The 24664-nt window shown below is 51.1% G+C and overlaps 2 protein-coding genes across 2 annotated transcripts; one reads left to right on the forward strand and one right to left on the reverse strand.

Annotated features, from left to right (window-relative positions):
- Window positions 1-1944: 1944 nt before the first annotated feature.
- Window positions 1945-18171, forward strand: Iqcd (IQ motif containing D). Its single transcript, XM_038344536.1, has 5 exons — window positions 1945-2011; window positions 11320-12127; window positions 14034-14267; window positions 15538-15609; window positions 17845-18171. The coding sequence occupies exons 2-5, from the start codon at window positions 11408-11410 to the stop codon at window positions 18169-18171; spliced, it is 1353 nt and encodes a 450-aa protein (XP_038200464.1). The 5' UTR covers window positions 1945-2011; window positions 11320-11407.
- A 2649-nt stretch (window positions 18172-20820) lies between these two features.
- Rita1 (RBPJ interacting and tubulin associated 1) lies at window positions 20821-24569 on the reverse strand. Its single transcript, XM_038345870.2, has 3 exons — window positions 24228-24569; window positions 23340-23678; window positions 20821-21736 (listed from the first exon to the last, which is right to left on the reverse strand). Exons 2-3 carry the CDS (start codon window positions 23606-23608, stop codon window positions 21229-21231), a joined length of 777 nt encoding a protein of 258 aa, XP_038201798.1. The 5' UTR covers window positions 23609-23678; window positions 24228-24569; the 3' UTR covers window positions 20821-21228.
- Between the last annotated feature and the right edge of the window lie 95 nt (window positions 24570-24664).

Here is a 24664-nt window from a genome sequence, read left to right on the forward strand (position 1 = left end):
TCAAACTGAGGGCAGCAGGAGAGATAAACATGACACCCACACTGCAGTCAGCTAGGCACACAACTAACTCTCTGCTCAGCAAACTTCCCGGGAGTAGAGTCTGATTTGTTTTGTTTCCTTTTCCTCCACCCTTGGGGATTTATTTTGCTTTTAGATCTCCACAAGGGCAGAGACAGAAGGGAAACTACCACAAGATAACAATTGTTTGACTGTCTAAAAGAACTGTGCTGTGTTTTGAAATCTGGCTTAACTTTCTCTTCCCCCAGCGTCTTGTACTGGTTGAGCTCACCCATCTAACACACTCCATGGTAGAGAGATTAGGCGACCACACTTCCTTGACACCACGAGACGGCTCTGACAGAGCACTCTCTCCTATTTATTTGGAAGGCAAGAAACCCTCCCCACTCATAAAGGTTCCTCATTTTTGTCACCAGCGTCCTCCTAGCTAGTAGGTTTTCCATTTTAACTGCTGGACATGACTCCATTCTCGCCATACCTCAGTGGCTCTCGCCTGATGTGACTCTGTCCCCACTGTCTACAAATATTTCCGGCGTCACAACTTGGGAATGATCTCGAGGGAGTCCAAAAGAGGCCACTAATATCTACAGTGCACAGCTGAGACCCCACCCACAGGAAACAGCCTCCTGGCTCCCTCTCAACAGCTCTGCCCTCGGTAAAGCAAGAGTCCCACTTTTTAGATGAGGCCCACAAGTTCCATCCGGCCGACTGGAAAGCAGGTGGCACGAACAGAGACATTTCCCACTTTATTCCTAGAAACTGCATGCCACTTAAGTGAAATCCACCAATCACTTTCTTGTTTTTGTCTTCTGAAACAGGGATATCCCTGTCCAGTCTTGGAGAGCCTTGAAGTTGCCATCCTCCTCCCACCGAACCTACGACTTTTCAAAGAGAAAGAAATGAGGCCCAGAGAGAAGGAAACTGCCCAAGGTCACACGGCAGACTCAGAGGCAGAACTCGGGGCTCCTCCGGTCCTGCCCTTCGGCAGACTTAGGTTCTCACTCTAGAGAGGACCCAGAGGGTCACCCCTGGGGAAAGGTCACTCCTGGAGGAAGGTCCCGGGATCAGAGTTAGCTGCCATCTCGCTATCTGTCCCCTGAGTCAGGTTGACCCAAGTAGGAGTCCCCAGCCGGGTCACAAGAGGGTCGCAGCCGGGAGGTGAGCGGGAAGGGATGGGAAAGGGAGAAGGGTCGCGCGGGAGGCGCCTGTTCCCCGCGCTCCCCGTCGCGCTCCGGGTCGCCCCAGGAAGTCGAGGCAAAGAAAAAAGGTGCAGAAAGAAGTGAATGTGTTGGGGTAGACGCACGCGGGCAACCTCCCCAGGTCCCTCGGGCGTCGGGAGCGCCCAGCCCCAGTCTCAGCCCCTCCTCAGCGCCCTCTGAACCCTGACCCTGTCCTCGCGCCAAGCCGGCACCCCCCTCGGATTCTTACACGCGCCGTCCCGGAATCCCGCACCATGCACCGTGTCTGCAGAGCGCAGCTCAGCACGCAGCTGCCGCTGCCAATATCCCGACAGCGGAGCCGCCGCAGCCGCCAACGCCGCCTCACCGCTGCCACAGCGGCAGCTGCGCCAGCCCTTGCATCCGCCGACTCCTGTCACTCAAGCCCGCAGGCCCCGCCCGACGGCCCCCCGCCACGGGCCATTGGCAGCCAGAGAGACCGCAATGTAATTTGACAGGGTAATCTGAACGTCACTCACCTGTCTCCTCCCAAAGGGGAGGGCGGGGCGTAGAAGCACCACCCCTTTCCCCGCCCTACTCTCTTAACCAACAGGAATCCTGGGTCTTTCCATTGGCGGAACGTCAGAGAGACGGTAGTTTTGATTGGTCATCGTTCAGAAGGTGGAGCCAAAACAGCCCTAGTAGAAGTTGAATGGTGAAAAAAGAGGCCCGTCAAACACAGAGTCCCGCCTTCTAAGATTGGCGCGTAACCTAGCAACACGGGGGTCGCCGAGATGGTTAACTGTGGGCAGAAAAACTTACAGTTTGAGGAGCCGGTGAGTGACAGCGGGGAAGTCCCGGAATTGCATGTCGTGTGCGCTACATGGGCGCGCTGTCCAGTGACTCCCACAGGGGTCCGCGCCCCACTGCCTGTCCGTTTAGTTCCAGGACCTCACTACCCTACCCGCCTCGGCCCAGACCTCCTTTAGGCCTCCTGCAAGGACCACTGACATCCTCGTTTTGGTAGTCCTTTCTGCTGTCCTGTCCACCTGTCTTTCATGGCTCCGCCCCTCATCCCTCAGTGGTACCATTTATGCAGACATCCGACTGAAACTTAGCTGAAGGAAGAACGTGAGTTGGTCTGTTAGGCACCCACTGTCCACTCTAAAGACCCCTATAAGGTGAGCTTGCTCGGTGCAGATCCCACTTTAGTGCATGCTTAAATTAAGCGTTTGTTGTTTGTGTTTAAGAAGGGGTCTCACTGTGTAGCGTTGGTTGGCCTGGGACTTACAGAGATCCGCCTGCCTCTGCCTCCGAGTGCCAGGATTAAAGGCATGAGCCACCGCACCTAGCCTAATTAGTTTTTTTTAATTGTTATTTGTTTATTGAAGACTTGCTTTTTGCGTAGGTGGAGTACATTCTTGAGGGTCCAGGAAAGAGGTTTAGATTCCCTCGAGCCTTGAACTGAACTCAGGTCCTCTGAAAGAGCCAGACACACTCTTAAAAAAAAAAAGTAAATGTTTATTTTTATTGCATGTGTATGTGTGAGGCCTACATGTATGTATGTGCACAACATGTGTGCTGTGTGCCGTAACTGAGGAGGCCAGAAGTGGGCATTGGATCTGCTGGAGCTGGAGTGACAGGTGGTTGTGAGCCACTGTGTGTAGGCTAGGAACTGAGCCTGAGTCCTCTGGGAGAGCAGCCAGTGCCATTAGACCCCAAGCCATCTCTCCACTCTGGTTATTTTGATTGCACACAGAATTTTGTCTTTGATGTTAACTTTAAAATTTCGCTCATATATTTAAGACGTGATTTCCTTGTGCATTCTGGCAAGGAAGAAGAATTTCTTGGGAAGATTGAGATGAGGCAATGAAGAGTTGCCATGGGCACAGCCACACAGTGACTGCTCAGCTAACTGCGGCTTCCCCCGACATGACTCATTCTGCCGTAACTCTTTCCGTCAAAACATTTCCAAGGACATTTTTTTTGGCCCATAGCAAAAATACTCGCATATTTAACATGGGTTTATTGAGTGCTTGTTGTGGATAGTGGAGGCAGCCTGAACAGCAGGAAAATGCTGCCTTTTGAAGTGGGGGGCTATAGAGATGTCTTGTTCATTAAGAGTACACACTACTTTTTGCAGAGGAGCCTCAGGTAACAACACCCACATCAAGTGGTTTGCAACTACCTGCAACTCCACCTCCAGGTGATCCAGCGCCCTCTTCAGGCCCCACAGACACCTGCACTTATATGCACATACCCCCTCCCACATTTTTCCTTTGAAGTCCTAGTTAGTGTTTTTAGAATTAAAAGTGATTAAAAAATCAAGAACATTTGAAACAGAGCATCAGGGGAAAGTATCTTTGGACCTCAGCTTTTATTACAGCAATGAGGTTAGATCCTACAGCCAAGGAAAATATTTTAACTCTAATGCTTTCAAATGCAGGTGACATTTTTCTTTTAGTTAACAAAGAAATGTATTTTTCTTCTAAAATTTCTTAGCACACATTTAATTATAAAAGAATAATGCAGGGGCTGGAGAGATGGCTCAGAGGTTAAGAGCATTGCCTGCTCTTCCAAAGGTCCTGAGTTCAATTCCCAGCAACCACATGGTGGCTCACAACCATCTGTAATGGGGTCTGGTGCCCTCTTCTGGCCTGGAGGCATACACACAGACAGAATATTGTATACAAAATAAATAAAGAAATAAATATTAAAAAAAAATAATGCAGGCTCGGGCTGGAGAGATGGCTAAGAGCACTGGCTGCTCTTCCAGAGGACCCCCAGTCCACTACCTATACCCACATGGCAGCTCACAACTGTCTATAACTCCTGTTCCAGGGGATCTGACACCCTCATACAGACATACATGCAGGCAAAACCACAATGAACATAAAATAAACTTAAATAAATTAAAAGAAAAAGAATAATGCAAGCTCGAGATGCAGCTGGGTGGCACTGGCTGTGCTGAACATATGAGGCCTTGAGTTTTTTCAATTTCCAGCATCAAAACTCCAGGCAAAAACTAAATCTGTGCTTCCTACATGTGTTAATTATATTGATCTTTTACACTCTGGTAATTAATATTTTTTAAAGATGAAGAGTTTTATTTTTATTCTGTGTATCACACCTGCTTTTACATTTGTGTTAGAGAACTTCAGATTTGAGCAGCGAGTATTTTACAGACTGAGCCATCTCTCTAGACTGTATTATGTGTGTGTGTGTGTGTGTGTGTGTGTGTGTGTGTTGAGACAGGGTAACAGGGTTTCTCTGTGTAGCCCTAGCTGTCCTGGAACTCGTTCTGTAGACTTCGAACTCACAGAGATCTGCCTATCTCTGCCTCCCGAGTGCTGGGATTAAAGGTGTTTGCCACCACACCCCACCCTACTCCAGCTTCTGGCCTATATTTTAAATTCTATTTCATTTACTTAGTGTTTTTATGTGTGTGCATGTATGTGTGTACGTGTGTGTGCCTGTGTGTTAGTGCTGTGATAGAACTCACACATGCTAAACAGATGCACCACTCTTTCTGAAACACCACAGTAATTCACTGTGCAGTCATGTGTGACCAGAAGTGCACATTTTTAAAGCGTACCGTGACCAAGAAAGGAATTCAAAACATCTGACATGGAGGCCAGAAGAGGATGTGTCCTCTGTAGTTCTCCGACTGTTCCTTCGAGGTGGGTTTTTCTCTAAACCTGGGGCTTAACGCCCCCAGAATCTTCCTGCCTCTGCACCTGCTCTGTTCAGTCTATAGAATGATGTGTCATAATCATACTTTAGGGTTTCTTTCTTTCTAGGTTTGTTTTCTTTTTAATGCATAGGATTGTTTTGCCTGAATGTTATGTACATCGTGTGCAGTACTATCAGAGGCCTGAAGAGGGCACAAGATCCCTTGGAACAATAGCTATGCATGATTATGAGCCCCCGTGTGTGTGCTTAGAACCAAACCCTGGTCCTCTGCAAATGCAACAGGTACTCTTAGCCCCTGAGCCACCTCTGTAGCTCTCACCTGTCATTTCAGTGTTAGTAATAAAAATCATAAAAGCTGGACATGTTTGACAGTATTATGTTCACACGAGTTCTGTAAAGTCCCCTGTCAAGTCCCCATTTTACAGGGGGGCTGCCAAACCTTAGAGAGGTTGGTTAGCTTATCCAAACACATATGGCTGGGTGGGAGCCACAGTGACTGGGCCCCAAGTGAATTCGATTACCACACAGTGAGCCCCTGGCTTTCCTTTTCACTTTGGAGCCTGTAGAAGGTCAGGTGACCATGCCAAGTTCTGTCCCAAGCTGCAGAAGGTTGACCGCAGCAAAGAGCAGTGTGAACATCTATCCCCAATTGTGACTGGCCACTGACCTGTCTCTGAAGCACCAGCTGTCTCTGGCCACAGCTGAGATCCTACCTACTGGCAGGCCTACCTCCAGCTCCATTGCCACAACCCATCCCAGGGGCCTTCAGGACCAAATATAATCTACAAAATTCAGTTTCCAACTACTTGGGAGGCTAAGGCAGGGTATCGTGTGGTCAAGGCCAGACTGGGCAATTAGTGAGGTCCCGTCAGGCAAACAAAAACCAAACCTGATGACACTGTTGTCTGGCCTTAATGGAGCCGGCTTGTGAATTCAGTACTGTATCTGCATCATCCTGCAGGAAGTGGTGAGGAGGCGGGGCCATTGTCTCCTCATTCACCAGCACCCATGTGTTTACTGAGCAGCTACCACGTGATAGTTGCTTAGGATAAAAGTTTTCTTCTGCTACTAATTATTTTGTGTGTGTGTGTGTGTGTGTGTGTGTGTGTGTGCGCGCGCGCGCGTGCGTGCATGATGCATGTGTGTGAGTGCTGGCATGCCACTGCACGCGTGTGGAGGTCAAGGACAGCTCTCAGAAGTTGGTTTTCTCTTTACAGTATAGGTTCTGGGGATTGAACTCAGGTCCTCAGCTTTGGTAGCAAGCATTTTTACCCCCTGACCTAACTCACCAGCCATGGATGGAAGTTTTTGTCATGACTTGACTAGACTCCTATAGCGCTCTCAACTCCCTTTCTTGTCTGTGAAATTGCCTTGTAGGGATATAAGGACCAAAGGAACTCATCCATAGAAAGTACTCCCTGGTTTTTGTTTTGTTCTGGTTTGGTTTTTTGAGACATAGTCTCCCTATGTAGCTCAGGATGGCCTTCAACTCACTGTGTAGCCCAGGATGGTCATGAACTTCTGATCCTCCTGCCCCCATCTCCAGAGAGCTGGAACCATGGGTATATTTACATAGGTAAGTTCTAACATTGGCCACTGTTACAAAAAGGAGCCTTAAACCAAGACACCAAGACATCTTTCCCCTACCTTCCCACAGCCAGCACTGGGTCTGTAAAGGAGTCACAGGTTTCTTTCGTCTTCTCTCTCTCTCTCTCTCTCTCTCTCTCTCTCTCTGTGTGTGTGTGTGTGTGTGTGTGTGTGTGTGTGTGTGTGTGTTGGGCGGGGTGGGGGAGAGTGAGCACAGTAATAAATCTCCAACATGCCTATTTGAATGAAGCGGGGGCACATTTGCATGATAAAGATAAATCGATAGAATTCATGACAATGAAAGCCTGGTGCTTCTGCAGCCCTGCTTGACTCTCAGGGCAGGAATCTTAAAAAGGGGAGGCCGGGTTGACAATGATTTCAATATGAAGGTTGATGCCATCAAAAAGGACACGAAACACTCATTAGAATTCAAGGAAAAGATTATCGGGTAATTTTCGCTGGCATCATCATTCACCCCTTTCCCCACACCTTCCCCGTCCCCTGTTTACCCAAATGAGCTGTCAGGAACTGATGGGCATCTTGGTAATCAGAGAAAACAAGCTTGCCCTTTCAAGCAAAAGAGGCGATTTGACTGAAAGCAAATTGGAAACATTCCCCTCTGAGTTTCCAGCCTTTGTCTCCCAGGAATCCTGGGTGTTTTGATTAATGCCTGGAGAACTCTGAGGACAGCGTGGAAAAATGTGTCCTGTCCATCCAACACCTTCCTTCATTCATCCTGTGGCCTCGGGGCAGGTACCCTTCATCCTCAGAGGGCCCAGACCACTCTGTAGTCAGGAAAAGGCCCCTGGGGAACTCACTCTGCAGATGAGAGAGCAGGAAGTGGGAATGAGGCCCAAGGAAGCAGGACGGCACCGCTTTGGGCTGGGTCTGCAGCCTTGAAGAGGTTCTGACTCTGGCCCAGGAGCCTCCCGTCCTTCACAGCAGGTCTGGTGCCTCTCTTCTCTGCCTTAGACATATTGGAGACTTATCCAGTTGCTTAGCTGCCTGTGGCTTGAGGAGCTAAAGATAGTCTTCTGTGGCTCTGCCTAGCACTTCATCCCCTCCATCTTTCTCTGGGTCCCTGTGACCGTCAACATCAGCTCCTACGCTGTTTGACCACCTAAGGCTCTTTGAGTATTTGATCAGCTCATTCTCTCTGACCACAAATAACAGAAGCCAAGAAAGTCCCTTGCCACCTTCAGCATCTGGATTAGTAGGTCTTCAGGAAGGAGCCTGGAGCTGGGCACTTCCTATCCCTGTGGGTTCCCCTCAGCCAAAGTCCCTGCTGCTCAGCGGATAGCACTGTTTGATGGGTAGTCCCACAACTGCTGTTAGTTGGCTCTCTCCATGGCAAAGTCCCTGAGGTGAACGACGTGCAGTGCTGGTCTGGGCTGAGGTTGGTGGCTCTGCTGTTTGGGAGGCTGTGGTGGGTCCGTGCATCAGATCATAGCAGAGCCCGTGAGAAAGGAGCCGCTCACTTCCAATTAGTTTGGAGAGAGAGAGAGGAAAGGGGGAAGGGAGAACGAGACAGAGGGACAGTGTGAGTGTCCCCTTCAAGGGCACAGCGCTAGTCACCAAAGAACCTTGCGCCATCCAGGTGTGATAGATATGGCTACTCAGGCCTTTTAATCCCAATACTCAGGAACCAGAGGCAGAAGCAGGAGGATCTCTGTGAGTTCAAGGCCATTTTGTTCCACATAGTGACTTTCAGGCCAGCCAGGGCTACATAGTAAGACTCTGTCTCAACATTCACCCACCCCCGAAAAAAGAAAACCCCAACAACCTCCCCTCCGGGCCCCACCTCTTTTTTTTTCTCCCTAAGACAGGGTTTCTCTCTTTGGAAGAGCCTTAGCTTCAGAGCTTGTCCTAGAGCTTGCTCTGTAAACCAGGCTGGCCTCGAACTCACAGAGACCCGCCTGCCTCTGCCTCACAAGTGCTGGGATTAAAGGTGTGCACTACCACTGCCGCACCTCTTAAAGGAAGGTCCCATCACCTCTGACAGCTGTGGCCAAATGGGCTGGGGACCAGCGCTTTAACACATAAACCTGTGGGGTTCTGTGCAAACCACAGCAAATGCTTATGACGGGGGAGAGACTGTGTTTTCTGAGGGAAACTTGGGTGCCTTTACTTGACAAGAACACAAACTTGAGCAGAGACATTAGTGCCACTGTCCCCTAGCAGAGAACTGGTGGAGTGCAAGAGTGAGTCTCTGTCCTCCCCTCCACATACGCTTTCCGGCTCCCCTAGTCAGCGGAACAAACCTGACAAGCCCTCGCTTCTGTTGGCAGGCACGTCTTTGGAGAAGGGAAAGATGGTGAACAATTAGTCAGGTCCATGTGGGGGCATCAGAGCTGGTCAGCAGGGCATGGGTCATGAAGAAGGGTCAGGCTGAACATGGAGATGTCATACATGACATCATGGTGTTCCAGACTCACACTTCGGTTTCCCTCGGCCTACAATATAATATTAGCTGTTTTGTTTAAGACTGGCCATGTCCCATTGAACCCAAGGATTCCTGTGTTACAGCAAAGGGAGCCAGGCCCCGCCCCCAGCAAGGACTGGAATCCAAGTTCCTGCCACAGCCACTGTGCTACCAAAGCCACAGGAATTTTTGCTTTGTTTTGTTTGAGACAGGATCTCACTATGTAGCCCTGACTGTCCTGGAACTCACTCTGTAGACCAAACTCAGAGATCTGCTTGCATCTGCCTTCTGATTGCTGGGGTTAAAGGTGTGTACCACCACAACCAGCTTGCCAATGAAATATTTCTGATGTCGCCAGGGTTTTCTGAGGCAGTTGTCAGACAGACCTTCTACCTTGTGATGTAAGTATCACCTGATATGCAAAGCCATAGGGGTTGAGGCCGTACGTTGAGAACCCCTGGTCCAGGACATGGATTGATTTGTCAGGAAAATGGGGCTGGCAGTCTGGCCTCTCTTCCTCCTTCCCTTCTTTCTCTTCTTTTCTTCTAAGTGTTGACATTACAGGCCTTCTCTGTCACACCTGGTGAGTTATTTATTTGTTTGTTTGTTTTTATTTTGGTTTTTTTGAGAGGGTTTCTCTGTGTAGCCCTGGCTGTCCTAGACCAGTTTGGCCTGAAACTCATAGATCTGTCTGCCTCTACCTCCCAAGTGCTGGGATTAAAGACGTGCGCCACCACCACTGGGTTTAACTTCATTTATTTACTAATTTACTTTTGGAGTTTTGAGATTGTATTCAGGTAGGCCTTGAACTCTCAGCCATCCCCCTTCCTGAGTTCTGGGCTTATCAACTATCACTCCCCTGAAACTTCCTGTGAACTGTGTTTTGAAGCTATTGTTACCACTCCTCCCCAGTTTTCAAATCAATTTCAAATATCACCTGGCTGGGGTCGGGGAGATAGAGGGCTGCATTGGGAAGGTGCCTGCCATACAAGCACGATGAGCTAAGTTCAGTCCCCAGCGCTCACTAAAAAGCCAAGGATGAGCCAGGCGGTGGTGACATATGCCTTTAATCCCAACACTTAGGAGGGAGAGGCAGGCGGATCTCTGTGAGTTTGAGGTCAGCCTGGTCTACAAGAGCAAGTTCTAGGACAGGCTCCAAAAATACAGAGAAACCCTGTCTCTGAAAACTGGAAAAAAAAAGAGTCAAGGACATTGGCAAGAGTTTGTAATCCCAGTAGAGTTTGTAATCCCAGTACTGGAGAGGTGGGGAGAAGAGGAGTCCAGGGGCTCGCTGGACAGCCAGCCTACCTGCTTGGTGAGGTCCAGGTTCAGTGAGAAGCCCTGACTCAACAAACAAAGAGGAGATGGATAAATGAAGACACCCAGTGGTTACCTCTGGCCTGTATATCGACTAATATGTGCATGCACATACATACAAACACACTACACACATGTGCTCATCCCCACGCATGCTTACCCACATACATACATACATACATAGCTACACTTAACACTCTATGCACATGTACACACTACACACATACACACCTACACATATGTGGACATCTATATACACTCTATGCACACATGCACATACCTATACACATGCACATACTACACGAGCATGCACACCTACACTCGTCTGAACACACACACTCCTGACCTGTGCTGGTGCACTGTCACCCACCCTGCTTGCTTTTGCCCGATTGTTGGCTGTGGCCTGTTCAGCCCTGTCTGTGTCCTGTCCTATTCATGCCCTACTCTGTGACCTGTCCTACTGTGTCCATGTCCCCTCCTATTCTGTGACCTGTAGTTCCTTGTCCCAGCCTCCTCTGGATCCTGGGCTACTGATCCGGCACACTGTGACCCAGTGAGTTGATTTCCCACTGCTTCGGGGTCGCCATGGGGAGGAAATGCAGGTGGGGGAGGGCCATTGTCCGTGCTCTGCTTTGCTCGGACAGCACTTCCAGCTACCGCTCGACTCCTCTGGGGTCTGCTGCCCCTGAGTCCTCCCCTCACATCTTCCCCCTGTGTGGTTCCCTGCTGGGACACTGCTGGGTGACCTCAGCTGCCTAGAGCTGGCCTCTCTCTGTGTCTGCCAGGAGGGTAATGTGAAGGGCCTCAAAACAGTGACTGTTTCTTGCCTGGTGTATGCGCCTCCACCGTAACCCCTTTACTCCGCTGGCTCAGTCAAGCACCAACGTCATCGCAATGCTAAAAGGTAAGACTGACAGGGTGGTACCTGTAATCCCAGCACTGCCTCGGCGCTAAGGACAGACTAGGCTAGAAGAGACCCTATCTCAAAAAACAAACAAACAAACAAACAAGCAAGCAAGCAAAAACCCAAATCAAAACAAAACCCCCAAAGACCAAAGAGCTAAAAGTAGCTTCCAGGTTCTGTGCGGTGGCCACCATACCTAACAGCCACTTCTTCCTTTGTAGGGTTGCTGATTGCGAAAGCCGAGAGAGCCTTGACTTGGCTGACTTCTCAGTGCCAGGGTATATAGGGGCAAAGCCAGCTGCTCCAGAGATGGCCTGTGACCTCTTCAGCATGCCCCCTTCCTACGATGGCCTGGCCATACAGAGAATCCCACTGAGGACAGACATAATCCAAGTTGAGCCCATGAAGACCTTGGCCCCATCCAAATCGAAGCTCAGCACCATTGAAGCCAAGAGAATCATGTCAGTCCTGGATGAGGCCATACAAAAAGTGGGGCTGGTGACCCTGATGTCCTACGTGGAGTCCCACCCAGAGGTTCTGGAGGGAATGTTCCCTGAAGACTTGGTGAAGGCCATAAGAGAGCATTTGGACATTGGCCAGGTTTTGCTAGAGGGCGCCAGCATCCTTCAGGAGAAACAGAAGCAGCTGGAGGGAGAGGAGGAAGCTGAGGAAGCCTGGTGCCAGGACCGCCTACTATCCATAGAGGTATGCAAGGCCAGTCTGTGGCCACTGACACACCAGTTCCGAGACTCCACCAAGACTATCCTGAGGCTCCTGATCAACGACTCCCAGGTCACCACGCTGCTGCAGATACAGGCACCAGGCAGAAGCCCTGGGGCCCAGCGCCTCCTGGACAGCCTGGTGGAGCTTCGCGGCTTCCTCTTTGAAAAGCTACTCACCAGCCCTATGGAGGTGAAGGAGAAGAACCAATTCATACAGGACATCAACCGGAGGAATGAAAGGAACCAAGAAGTCATTGACGCCCTCCAGGCTGAGCTGGCAGAGGTGCTGAAGAATAAGGAGTCAGAGGTATACTTCCCAGCATCCTCCAGGTTATGAGAGGAACGGTGTGGCCTAGCCGCCAAGCCCTTTGGGACTTGGGTTTTCTCTCATTGATTCAAATAGCTTTCTCTTCAATTACTCTGTAGGGATTGTTGCGAGCATTTCAGTAGGGCAGCTCACAGGACACGAGGAAGGCATTAAGGAATTAGTTGGCTGCTGTTTGGAAGTATGGTGAAGGGTAAGGACGGGACATTGTGAAGGGATGGTACAAGAGAGTAACTTGGACCAGGAGTACCAGGGACGCCGCCACGAAGACAAGAAGGATAAAGAAAGGGGGACTGAGCCAGACAGGTGAGGAAGGCTTTCCTAGCCAGGGGCTGCCAAGGTGTCTTGTCACCAGCTAAGTGAGTTCTTCGTCTTGTGCAGGTTAAACATCAGACACATGGGGGCGGGGTTGTAGAGCCGGCTCAGTGGTTAAAAGTGCATACTGTTCACTATACAGCCTTGGCTGGCCTGGAGCTCACAGAGATCCCCCTGCCTGTGCCTCTGGAGTGCTGGGATTAAAGGTCTGTGCCATCACACCGGGTACATACTGCTCTAGCAGAGCGGTCGGGTTCAGTCCCCAACACTGATGTCCAGCAACTCACAAACACCTGTAACTCCAGCTCCCGGAGATGTCGCCCTCTTCTGGACACCACAGGCACCTGCATTCATGCACACATCCACACACACAGGTTTAAAATTATATTAAATCTGGAAAGGAAAGAAATCTGAAACCCAAGAGTATTGAAGCAAAAGAAAAGTGAAATATTATTATAAAAAGAAGTACAGGGCCGGGCGGTGGTGGCGCACGCCTTTAATCCCAGCACTCAGGAGGCAGAGGCAGGTGGATCTCTGTGAGTTCGAGACCAGCCTGGTCTACAAGAGCTAGTTCCAGGACAGGCTCCAAAGCCGCAGAGAAACCCTGTCTCGAAAAACAAAACAAAAAAAAAAAAAAAAAAAAGAAGTACAGGATTGGCTGTGATGGGGCACGCCTTTAATCCCAGCATCCCAGAGGCAGAGGCAGGCGGATCTCTGTGAGTTGTGAGTTCAAGGCCAACCTGGTCTACAGAGCAAGTTCCAGGTCAGCTAAGGCTACACAGAGAGACCCTTGCTCAAGAAAAGTAGAGGGTTGGGCATGGCTCAGTGAATAAAAGCTTCTGTACAGCCTGGGGAACCTGAGTTTGAGCCTCGGAGCCCACTTTTTTTTAAAAGCTGGTATGGTAGTGTACTTTTGTAATCTCAGCAGTAGGGAGGCAGAGACAGGAGGGCCCCTCCCCTCAGACCATTGGCTGGCCAGCCTAGCCTAGCCAACAAGCTCCTGTGAAAGAGAGAGGTGGCTGATACGCAAGGGTGTGCACACAAGCACACCCATGCACACGTACAGAGAGGTACAGCAGGCTACCTTACAGCTGTGAACACAGCTGTGTTTCATTTTATGGAAAGGTTTGAATATTTGAATATTCAGAGGTTCTGCAGGCAGCTTGAAGTGGGCCTGTGTGTGCATACCCCCCAACACCGACTTGACTAGTTAGTGAGCAACAGCAACCTTTTTTTTTTTTTTTTTGGCTCTATATCTCATCGCCAAAGGGTCACACAATACACACCCTGGGCTCAGTGTTCTCCACATGACTCTGCTGTTTAGTGTGGAAGCAGCCATGAACAGTGTCAGAACAAAAGGGCTGTGTCCCAATAATACTTTATTGACAGATATGGCTGTCTGGATCTGGTCTTTGCGCCTTTATTTGCTGACCCCTTTCCTAGGTGGAGGGGAGCATAAGCCTGGCGGGTTCAGAACTCTAAGGGAGGACACAGCCAAAGGCCAGCTGCCCCCGTGATTGTGAGGTACTATGTGGCTATTAATGGGGCCCCACCGTCATTCGTCCCTGCCTAGGTGGAGAAGGAGAATTTTGTGATCCAAGAACTGAAGAACCACCTGCACCAGGTGTTCAAGTTCTCGGAGAACAGCATCCTCCGCACGAAGCAGGAGGCGGAGAAGCAGCAGAAGGTGGATTACCGGGCCTCCCAGGCTAGGCTGGCCAAGATACAGCAAGAGATTCTGGCACTTCGTACACAGTACCACAATCTGGTCATGGAGAACCGTGAGGTGGAACAGGCCCTAAGGAAGGTGCCCTGAGGTTTCATGGGGGCAGAGGGGGCAGGGCAGGGCTGGCCCAGGAGCAGGAAAGCCCAAGATAGGTGTACTTCCTGGTAGGGGTGGGGGGGAAGCATAGGTGGGAGTGAGGCCCCTCCCTCACCGCCATCTCCTAGTTCACCCATGGTGGAGGCTGGGTCTTGCTTCATTCCTCACTATGGCAGAATCACATTCTGCTTTATGTGTGTGAGGGGGATTTTTCCTTTTTTTTCCCCCGAGATTAAAGGTGTGCCTCCCGAGTACTGGGATTAAAGCCAGGTATCACCACTGCCCAGCTGAAAAAGTGTTTTCTTATTTACTTATTGAGAGAGGCTCTGGCTGTCCTGGAATTCACTCTGTATGTAGACCAGGCTGGCTTCAAACTCAGAGATCCACCTGCTTTTGCCTCCTTAGTGCTGGGAGCAAAGGTGTGTGCTACAATGCCTGACCCAAGTGTTTTCTTTTTCTTTAAGTTTTTATTTTATGTTTGGCCTACATGTGTGTGTTTATATGTCTGTGTGCCGCATGTATGCACTGCCCTCCCAGGCCAAAAGAGGGTGTTGGATCTAGAACCGGAGTTACAGAGGGTTGTGAGCTATCATGTGGATGCTAGAAATTGAACCTGGGTCCTCTGGAAGAAAAAACAGTGCTTTTAACTGCTGTGGCATCTCTCCAGCCCCAATTATATTTAATTTTTAAACTTAGGGCCTCATTTGTGCTAGACAAAGGTTCTGAGTCACATCCCCAGCTGGGAGCTGACCCTTTAAAACAAAATATGTGTGTGTGTATACATGTGTGTGTGCGTGTATGCGTGCGTGTGTATGAGTGTGTGCATGCATGTGTGTGCATATATGCGTGCGTGCGTGTATGAGTGTGTGTGCATATGCATGTGTGTGTACGTGTGCGCGTGTATGTGTATGAGTGTGTGTGCATGCATGTGTGGGTGTGCGTGTGTGTGCACATGTATGCCTGTGTGCGTGCATGAGTGTGTGTGCATGCATGTGTGGGTGTGCATGTGTGTGTGTGTATGCCTGTATGCGTGCGTGTGTGCATGCATGTGTGGGTGTGCGTGCATGTGTATGCCCGTGTGCATGCATGTGTGCACACACATACACTGCAATGCCTGTGTAGAGGTCAGAGGATAGCTCTGCTGTCAGTTCTCTCATGCCACCTTGTGAGGTCGGGATAAAACTCAAGCCCTAAACGCCTTTACCTACCCACTGAGCCAACTTACTGGCCCTGGACTTTTTTGTTTTTGTCTAAGAAAAAATATAAAGTGGAGACTGAAATTGAGAACTGGATCCAGAAATATGACATGGAGATGAGCGAGAAGCAGGTGTGTTGAGGGCTCCTCCTGAGGGCTGGGAGGGGTGGGAGGGGGCAGGAGCTGCCCAGGATGGCATGTCCAGGTGTGGGTGGTGGGAAGCCGATGGGGGGGGTACAGGATGAGGGGACATAAGACATGCAAAACTGCTGCAAGCCAGATCTATCCAGAATAATGTGGTCCCCTCCTCCAGCCTGGCTCAGCCCCTGCCTGCTCCCAGTTCAGAGGGGAGTCCACCCTGCTACTGGTACCAAGCACTTGCTGAGCGCCTAAAAGGTGCCAGGCTCCAGAATAAGGCAGAGAGGCACAGCTGTGTCACCTGACATCAGCTGACCTTTTTGAGTTTGGATCTGACCATGAGAAACACAGGCTGCAAGGCGTGTCCTGAGACCCTGATGGAAGGGTTCATGAGACACCATTACTGAATGTGTCTGAGCCCCGAACTAGGTCTAGATAAGTCCTGACCTGCAGTGGGAGCCTGGATGGCCCCACTCACTTACACTTACACAGGCGGCACCTGGCCCTGACCTGGCAGGCCTGGAGAGCTGAGAGTTCACACCAGACAGTTTAAGGCCACACCTTGTCAGAGAAAGGCAAGCAGGACCCCTCTCAGCCAGACCACCGTGCTCCTGATACAGGAGCTGTGAGGCTGGCACCCATTTTTGGGCCCCAGCACAGGTTGTGTGGTGCGGCCACAGCTGGGTGGTTCAGCTCCTGCCTAGTGTGCACAGGGTCCAGTACTACAAAACAAACCCTACAGAGTCCCCTGAGTGCCACAGTGGACTCTGTAGGGTTTGTAGATTTGTAGGTCCCTTGTTGGCTGGGACCCTGACAGCTCAGCTCAGTCCTTGTCCTCAAAGTGCTCTGCCCATGGTGGATTCTCAGTAGGTGTTGATGGAAAGAAGGGGTAGAAAGAGGAAGTTGGTGTGAATTGTAGTAAGAGGGATGAAGGACAGAATGGGGGACTCTGGGGTCACCCGAGACAGATCTTTCTGCTCTGAGCCTCTGTGAAGCTGCTCAGTGGTGGTGGCCTCACTGTGTCCTGGCTCTGTGGAATGAGATCCTCTGTGTCCTGGCTCTGTGGTGTGAGATCCTCTGTGTCCTGGCTCTGTGGAATGAGATCCTCTGTGTCCTGACTCTGTGGGATGAGATCCTCTGTGTCCTGGCACTGATAAAACACCTGAGAAAGGGAAGGAAAGTTTGGGCTCAGAGTTTTGGAGAGTACAGTTCGTGGTCACTGGACCCCACTGCCTTGAGCCTGAGAAAAGAGCGTCACAGAGAGGGGAGCAGAAATGTTCACCATGGAGGGGCTGGGAATGAGCGAGGAGAAGGAAAAAAATGGTTGAAGGGTGGAGGAAGAACAGGAGGGAGACACAGACCAAAGAGAAGATACCTTTCAAGGGCCCACCCCCCAAGAAACTACTTCCTTCCGGAAAGCCCGCTCCTGTTGTTCAGCGATGAGTACATCAGCTGGTTAACCCACTGATGAGGTTGGCACTTTCATGATTCAGTCGCCTCTCAACAGCGCCACCTAGCAGGAGACCAGGCCTCCAACCCATGTGTCTGTGAGTGACCTTTCAAACTGAAGCTGGGATCCCAGAAACTGGCCCTGATATTGGGAATTGTCTGGAAAACTAGGAGCTTAAAAGAAAATCTCCTAAAGGTGCAGAGAAGCTAGACTTCAATGCTAGGGCCAGCGGCTGGGGAGCTGGCTCAGTTTCTAGGATGTTTGCCACGCAAACACCAGGACCCGAGTTCCCATCCCCAGCACCTACATAAGAAGCTGAAGGCCGCAGTGTGCAGTTATAATCACAGTGCCAGGAGGCAGAGACAGGCAGATCCTGGGAGTTTGCCAGCGCAGTGACATCAGCAAGTTCCAGGTTCAGTGAAAGAAAGGTGGAGAGATTGAGGAGGACACCTGATGTTGACCTCTAGCCTACACACACACACACACACACACACACACACACACACACACACACGCACGCACGCACGCACACACACAGGCACACGCATATGTGCACCACATGCATTAATATGTGCACTTAAACAAGAACACACGCACACCTAGGTTTGCACACCTTGTTGCCCTTGTCCTTCCCTCCATCCTGAGATCTGTTCAGTTGGATCCCTCCTGGAGTGAGCCCAGGTACAGACAGGCCCTGCATCTTACCTGGCCGGGGCAGAAGACAGGGAACATGGGAAGCCATGCCAGGTGCTGCATCCCCAGCCCTGCCCCTCGCCTAGGACGAATTCGAGGACCTTGAAAGCATCCACAAGGAGGAGAAGCTGCAGCTGGAGGAGCTGAAAGAGAGGCATGCGGTGCTGGTGGAGGAGTTCGCCCAGATCCGCGCTGAGAGTGAGATCAACTCCAAGAAGCGGGTGGAGGCAGAGCGCGAGATGGTGCGCATGGTAAGGGCCGCCACACTTATCCAGGCCGTGTGGAAGGGCTACCTCGTGCGCTCCATGCTCAGGTCCAAGAAGAAGAAGCGCGGAAAGGGAAAAGGCAAAGACAAGGGGAAGGGCAAAGAGGAGAAGAAAGCCAAGGGCAAGGCCAAAGGCAAGAAGAAGTGACCGCTTCCTGGCCTGGCCCCGCCCCTGCCCAGCTTCAACCATGCCCTGCCAGATCTGAACCACAACCCCCACCCTTTGTCCCAGCCCTTCCATCCCTGGCTTTGATTATGGCTAAAATTAAAAACAAACCAACATTTAAACTATTCTCAACACTGTTGACTCACCCTCCAACATACATGTCTGCCCTGGGAGGAGGCTGTGTTGCTCATGGGAGCAGCATCCCGAGGATGGTGCAAGCTTTGGGCCCCCATCCTTCCACATCTTCATTGAGAAATGAGGCCCTGGTCCCAGCCCAGGAGCTACTGTGGTTGCCATGGAGACATCATCACCAGGCAGCCCTGGCCTGCTCAGGGACTGACTGCCCACCCACAGCTTTGCCCCTATGCTATGAACCATTGGGAAGGCAGCAGCGTTTTTCTGTTTGGCTTTTAGATTGTTTGCACGATTTTCAAAAAGTATTAGTTGCTAGAATTTCATAAATTGAGAACTATCCCACAGAAACAGAGCAGCCCTTTCTGTAAGGACCCCATCACCCTGCTATCCCAGAATTCCGGCCTGTGTCTTCCATGGTGCAGCAGCCGCTGTCCTGCAACGTTATTTCGAAATGAAGTATTCCTACTTAGCCCAGACTGGCCTTGAACTTAGGGTGATCCTCCTTTTTTTGGTTTTTCAAGACAGGGTTTCTTCTGTAGCTTTTGGAGACTGTCTTGGAACTAGCTCTTGTAACGCAGGTTGGCCTCGAACTCATAGAGATCTGCCTGCCTCTGCCTCCCCAGTGCTGGGATTAAAGGCGTGGCCACCACCGCCCGGCTCTCCCTTTGACTTTTATTTGTTTGTTTGTTTGTTTGTTTTTGAGACGGGGTTTCTCTGTGGCTTGTAGACTGTCTTGGAACTAGCTCTTGTAACCCAGGTTGGCCTCGAACTCATAGAGATCCGCCTGCCTGTGCCTCCTGAGTGCTGGGATTAAAGGTGTGCGCCACCACCGCCTGGCTTCCTTCCTCTGATTTCTAAATGCATAGGCCACCTCTTCTGGCTGACTCCTTCCTCCACTTTAAAAAGCATGAGCCCAGCATGGGGGTGTATTCCTTGCCTTTAATCCCACCACTTGGGAGGCTGAAGTAGAAGGATCTCTGAGTTTGAGGCTAGCCTGGTATACAAAGTGAGTTCCAGGACAGCCAGAGCTACATGGGGAAACCCTGTCTTGAAAAAAACAACACCAAAGGGTTATTTTTCTTTACGCGGTTGTGCCCATGAAGTCCAGAGCTGGGTGGAACTACAGCCACCGATATTTGTGAGCCACTAGAAGAGGGTACTGACGTTTGAACTCAGAACTGACCTGACAGAGCTGTTATGGTCTTTTAACCCACAAGTCACCATGTTAGTCCCAATTTTTTTCTTTTTCTTTTTCTTTTCTTTCTTTCTCTTTCTTTCTTTCTTTCTTTCTTTCTTTCTTTCTTTCTTTCTTTCTTTCTTTCTTTCTTTTTGAGACAGGGTTTCTTTGAGTAGCATTGGCTGTCCTAGAACTCGCTCTGAAGACCAGGCTGGCTTCAACTCTGCCTCCCAAGTGCTGGGATTAAAGGCGTGCATGATCATGGTCCAGAAACATTTTATTAAAATGTGTGTGTGTGTGCATTACATGCATGTCTGATACCTGAAAAGGTCAGAGGGTGCTGGATACCCTGGAACTGGAGTTATAGGTGGTTAGGAGCCATCTGATGTGGGTCCTCCCTCTAGAAGAGCAGTAAGCACTCGTAACTGCTGGGTCATCTCTCCAGTGCCCCCTCCTCCACCTTTTGTGGCTCCCATCAGGCTGCCCCTATTCTGTCACCCCCAAGTGCTCTGACACCACAGCCTGGTATAGCCAGACTCCAGGCCTGGTATCAGTTACCTGGTGGCATCACCCTGGGCTCCAGCCGACCTTTAGTGTAGACGGGAGAATATGTGCTTCTATTTTTAGCCTGTGCCTATCAACATGAAGGGAATGGACAGAAAAAAAAGGAGGTAGACTAACCATTCCCTTGTGAAAGTTCTAGAAGGTTAACGTCCTCTGTGGCTGCAGTGTAGTCTCTCTGTACCCAGGCATGTCTGTCTGACCTCTGCACATGATTACAAATGCCCCTGGGCCTGGCTACACCTAGACAATGGTGAGATGCCCCCTGGGCTCCCTGAAAAGCTCAGAGAAGGAGGGGGACCAGGAGAGGCTCAAGACCCCCATTGTCATCATGCAGAGAAGCTCTGAGGCCCAAGGCCCCACTGCAGCACACCCAACAGCCAGGCTCCCAGTCCCAGGCTGCCTTTTCCAGCTCGGTCATCACTAAGTCCTGTTCTGTTTTGTTGTGGGAAGAGGTTGCTGGGGATTGATCCCAGGGCCCTATTCATGTATGTTAGGCAAACATTCTACCACCAAGCTACATCCCCACCCCCTAGCAAGACAATTGCTAGCAAAGGACTCTCACTGTGTCCTGAGATGGCAGGAACCACCAACCTACTCATGTATGGTGTCATAAAACGAGACAGGACGGTTGTCCTCAGACCTCAGCAGTCATTCTCATATCTGTCACATGCTCAAATCACCCTTGGTTGTTAACTCTTCTGTTTAAACTGACTGAGACCTTTACTTAATGGGGAAAAAGCAACACACCACTATGCTTTGATGAGCTAAATACATTTAGTATATGGAATGAATAAATACATGAATATTAAAATGTCTCCCCCATGTTGCACCCTCGGGGTTCACATGCAGCCCAGGAAACTCGCTCGAGGCACCCAGACCCCGGTAGAAACTGAATCCTGAGCAGGGAGCTGGGTGGGGTTTGGCACCAATGCAGAAAGAGGCTGCGCCATGGCCAGAGAGATATCTCAAAGGACCCCAAACACCCCGCAGAGGCGGCTAGGGAGTCCTGAGCTTGTGGGGACAAAGGGAAGCATGGCCCATCCTCACCATGGAGCCTCACGGAGGCTTCTCTAGTGCTTGGAGGCACTGGAGACACTGGCCTCCATAGTACTGCCCCTGAGCTGAATCCTTGCTGTGAGCCAGAGGATTATCGGATGAGAACCTTATTTCCAAGGAGGCTTTGGCTTGGGGTGGGTGGCCCCTTGTTGAGGGGCAGCTGGCCCTGAAACTCTGCCTGACCGTGACCTGGGAGTGACCAAGGGACTCCGAACAGTCATCCCTGACGTTGAAGGCCAGGGACTCCAAGGTCCATTGGTCTGGGGGACACTGGAAGCTGGATGACCCATACTGGGGACACTTAGGTGGGTGAGTGAATGGGAACGTCTCCGCCCCAGAGAGGAAGGAGCTTCTAACCCCTCCTGGGACGTCTTCTGGGGGCCTGTTGCCACACTGGGCTCTGTCCTGGAGGGTCCATCTGGGTGAATGGCTCGAAGTGGGGTCTCCCTGGGGCGAGGTGAGTGGCCGCCCTTAGGGGTGGCTGGTGGTGTCCAGAAAAGGGTCCGGAGCTTGGCAGTATCCCCTATGGCTGTCCGAGACCCCTCCTTGTTGGCGCCCTGTGGCCAGGAGCCGAACAGGGACTCATCACAGTAGGAGGGGGTGTGGCCAATCAACCTAGAAAAGGGAAGAACACAGTGACCTGGGATGACACACTAGAGCTCTCTATAACCCCACTCCCCACCAGCTATGGGAGCAGCTGGAGCCTGCCTGGCACTGTCGGGGGTCCGACATGCTTCAATAGGCTCATAGGTATCCATAGCCTGCCTGGCACTCTCGGAGCCCAGCATTTTTCAAGAGGCTCTTAGGTATCCGGAGTCTGCCTGGCACCCTTGGCCCCTGACACTCTTCAGTAGGCTCATAGGCATCAATAGGCATTAGCCCAAAACAGCTTGGGCTTGTCCCTCTCTTCTTCTGGACACAGACATGTTGGAGAGGGGAGCAGTCCTAAAAGGGACCCTCATATGAGCCCACCATCAAGAGTCCTAACTACAGCCACTCCAGAAGCCCTTTTGAATACCCGTACATATTCAAATCCTGTGCATCCAACGACAGACACCCTCCTGAACCTACCCTGCTCCGGACTGACGGAGCAATTAAGTCTGTGAAGTGCTACGCAAACAGTCGTCGCGCTGTTGTTTAGGAACAACAAAACTCTACAGGAGCTTGGACCAGCAAGACGGCTCTGCGGGTATGGATGCTCGTGGCCAAGACTGACAACCGAGTTCAGCCCTCAGGATCCGCGTGGTGAAAAGAAAGAAGTGACTCCTACAAGCTGTCCTTTGGCCTCCACCAGGACACAAGCCCCTCACACGAAAATAACCAAATACAACTGTACCTTTCAAAAAACTCAACATGAGCTCAGCAGAGATGCAATTTTTTTTTTTTGTCTGAAGTTGTTTACCCCCCCAAGAATTTCCTTTAAAATATTTTAAACTTATTATTACTATGTGCGTATGATGTGGATATGTGGGCATGGTCAGATTGTGGCACCTGCGTGGAGGTCAGAGGACAACACTGTGGAGTCATTCTGTCCTTCCGCTTTCATGAAGGTTCCAGCAACCACAGGTCACCAGGCTTTTGAGACAGGAGCCTTCACCCACTGAGCCACCTGCCAGCCAACACTATCATTGATCAAGACATCGATCGCAGCTTTTAGCTGCTGTGCCCCGATATTCCCCACTCCCATTTAATGGGGGGCATTCATTCTATTATCTGAGTAAACTGGCTCAGAGAAGTCAGGGTGCTGCCCACGGCCACACAACAGGTAAACAAGAGGCTGTACCAGGTAGCCTGATGGCTCTGATGGTCAGCTTCAGTTGTCAGCTTGGCAGGATCTGGGATCACCTGGGAGGAGAGCGGCAGAGACGGATGTCTAAGTCAGGTTGGCCCGTAGGTACGCCTAAGACGGATCTCCCTTTTAGTACAAGTGTCTTATATGCATGGAAGTCTATGCACCACATGTGTGTGCCTGGAGTGTCACAAGAGGGGGTGGGGTGATCTGGGGCCGAAGGAAAGGAAGACAGTGTGCGGTGGAGCAGGCATGCATGTGGCCTGCTGGCCCAGCCCCCACTGCTGTGACTTCTTATAGCAACAGCTGTGCAACACGGACCACAAAAAACCCCTTCTGGCCTAAGATGCTTTGCAGAGAGTATTTTATCACAAGAAAAGAGACCAAGAAAGCCATCCTTAGTACAGGAGCGTACCCCCACCCTGTTACCTGTATTTGTTTTTCTTCCTTGGTGTGAGGTTTGGGGTGTTGCCCCTGGAGGGGGTAGATGCACAGTCTCTCTTGACCAGAGAGACCTTCGGTGGTCCTGGGCCCACTCCTCTCGATCTGTTACAGTTCTGTACCCAGGGTGGGTCAAAGGCTGGTGGAGTGGGCCTGGTTCCTGTAGGGCTGCCAAACAGGGTCTCATCCACATAGGACGCCCTGGCCTTGACCCTGTAGCTGCTGGGGCTGCGGTGCTGAAGGTGGAGTGCCTGCATTCCACAGTGGGCCAGTTCCACCAGGACCCTCGCTGCCGTCAGTGATCAAGGGTGACAGAGGGTGGGCTCCCTGTGCAAACGGTGAGAGCGAACAGAAGGGCCAGATAAGCAACGGAGGCAACCTGGAGTCTCAAACCCAAGGGCAAAAGGGCCTTTTTCTGCTGAGGGAAAGGGACTGGTCTTTCTCAAAGGGGGCCACCATTCAGGGGGCATCTTGAAAATGAATCATTTTCTAGCTCCTCCCCCACCCAGGGTTTCTTGTGGCTCAAACTGGCCTGGAACTCACAATGTTCTATAGCAAAGAATGACCTTTAACTCTGATCCCTCCCTCTACTTCCCAGGTAGAACTGCACGATTGCCTGGCCTCTGAGTTTGAACCCCGTGGTTTGTGCAAGCTGCAGTCTAAGCAGGCACTCCTGTCTTTCTAGTTGACAAGACGGGAAAATGCAGTCAGCAAATATTTAATGACTAAACAGATACACACTTTTAGCCTACAGTGTATACTCAACAAATATTTACAGGACGGCTACGGGCGTAAATGGGGATGGCACCAACCAGAAAAACAAACTATGGTGGGGGGGGAAGGGGGCTCCCAAGCTGCTGTCGCCCCCACGCCTACCTTGTGCAAAGCACGTTGCAAATGTAGTGCGTTCTAGTCCTCGCCAATAATCCCGTTCAGTCTCTCAGATTAAATCCATTTTTCCGACCACAACTCAGGCTCCATCCAAATAGCGGAGTACCGCACACCAGTCACCCAACGAAGCTGAAAGCGCAAGCATCACCGGAACTCCGTGCTCGGCAATTTTCCTACAGGGGCCTCTGGTCAGCAAGCTCCAGGTCCGGCACAAACCCCCGCACAGAGCACAGCACAGCACAGCACAGCAAGCGCAGCGGCGCCACAGCGACACGCGCCCACACGCATCCCGCGCTGGGCAACAGGAGAGATGGCCCGCCCCTGCGCAGCTGGTACGTCCCTCGGCCCCGCCCCCGTGCAGATGGTACGTTCCGCAGGCCACACCCCATCCCCTTGGTATCCTCCTTAGGCCCGCCCCTCAG

This window comes from Arvicola amphibius, chromosome 10, assembly GCF_903992535.2.
Source record: "Arvicola amphibius chromosome 10, mArvAmp1.2, whole genome shotgun sequence".
Lineage (NCBI taxonomy): Eukaryota > Metazoa > Chordata > Mammalia > Rodentia > Cricetidae > Arvicola > Arvicola amphibius.

Excerpts from the sequence above, each read along its gene's own strand:
- Iqcd (XM_038344536.1), top strand. The coding sequence starts at position 11,408 with ATGGCCTGTGACCTCTTCAGCATGCCCCCTTCCTACGATGGCCTGGCC. Across the intron at positions 14,268-15,537 it reads TGGAACAGGCCCTAAGGAAG|AAAAAATATAAAGTGGAGAC; the intron begins GTGCCCTGAGGT and ends TTTTTGTCTAAG. Across the intron at positions 15,610-17,844 it reads TGGAGATGAGCGAGAAGCAG|GACGAATTCGAGGACCTTGA; the intron begins GTGTGTTGAGGG and ends CCCCTCGCCTAG.
- Rita1 (XM_038345870.2), bottom strand. The coding sequence starts at position 23,608 with ATGCAGGCACTCCACCTTCAGCACCGCAGCCCCAGCAGCTACAGGGTC. Across the intron at positions 21,737-23,339 it reads AGGAAGAAAAACAAATACAG|GTTGATTGGCCACACCCCCT; the intron begins GTAACAGGGTGG and ends TCCCTTTTCTAG.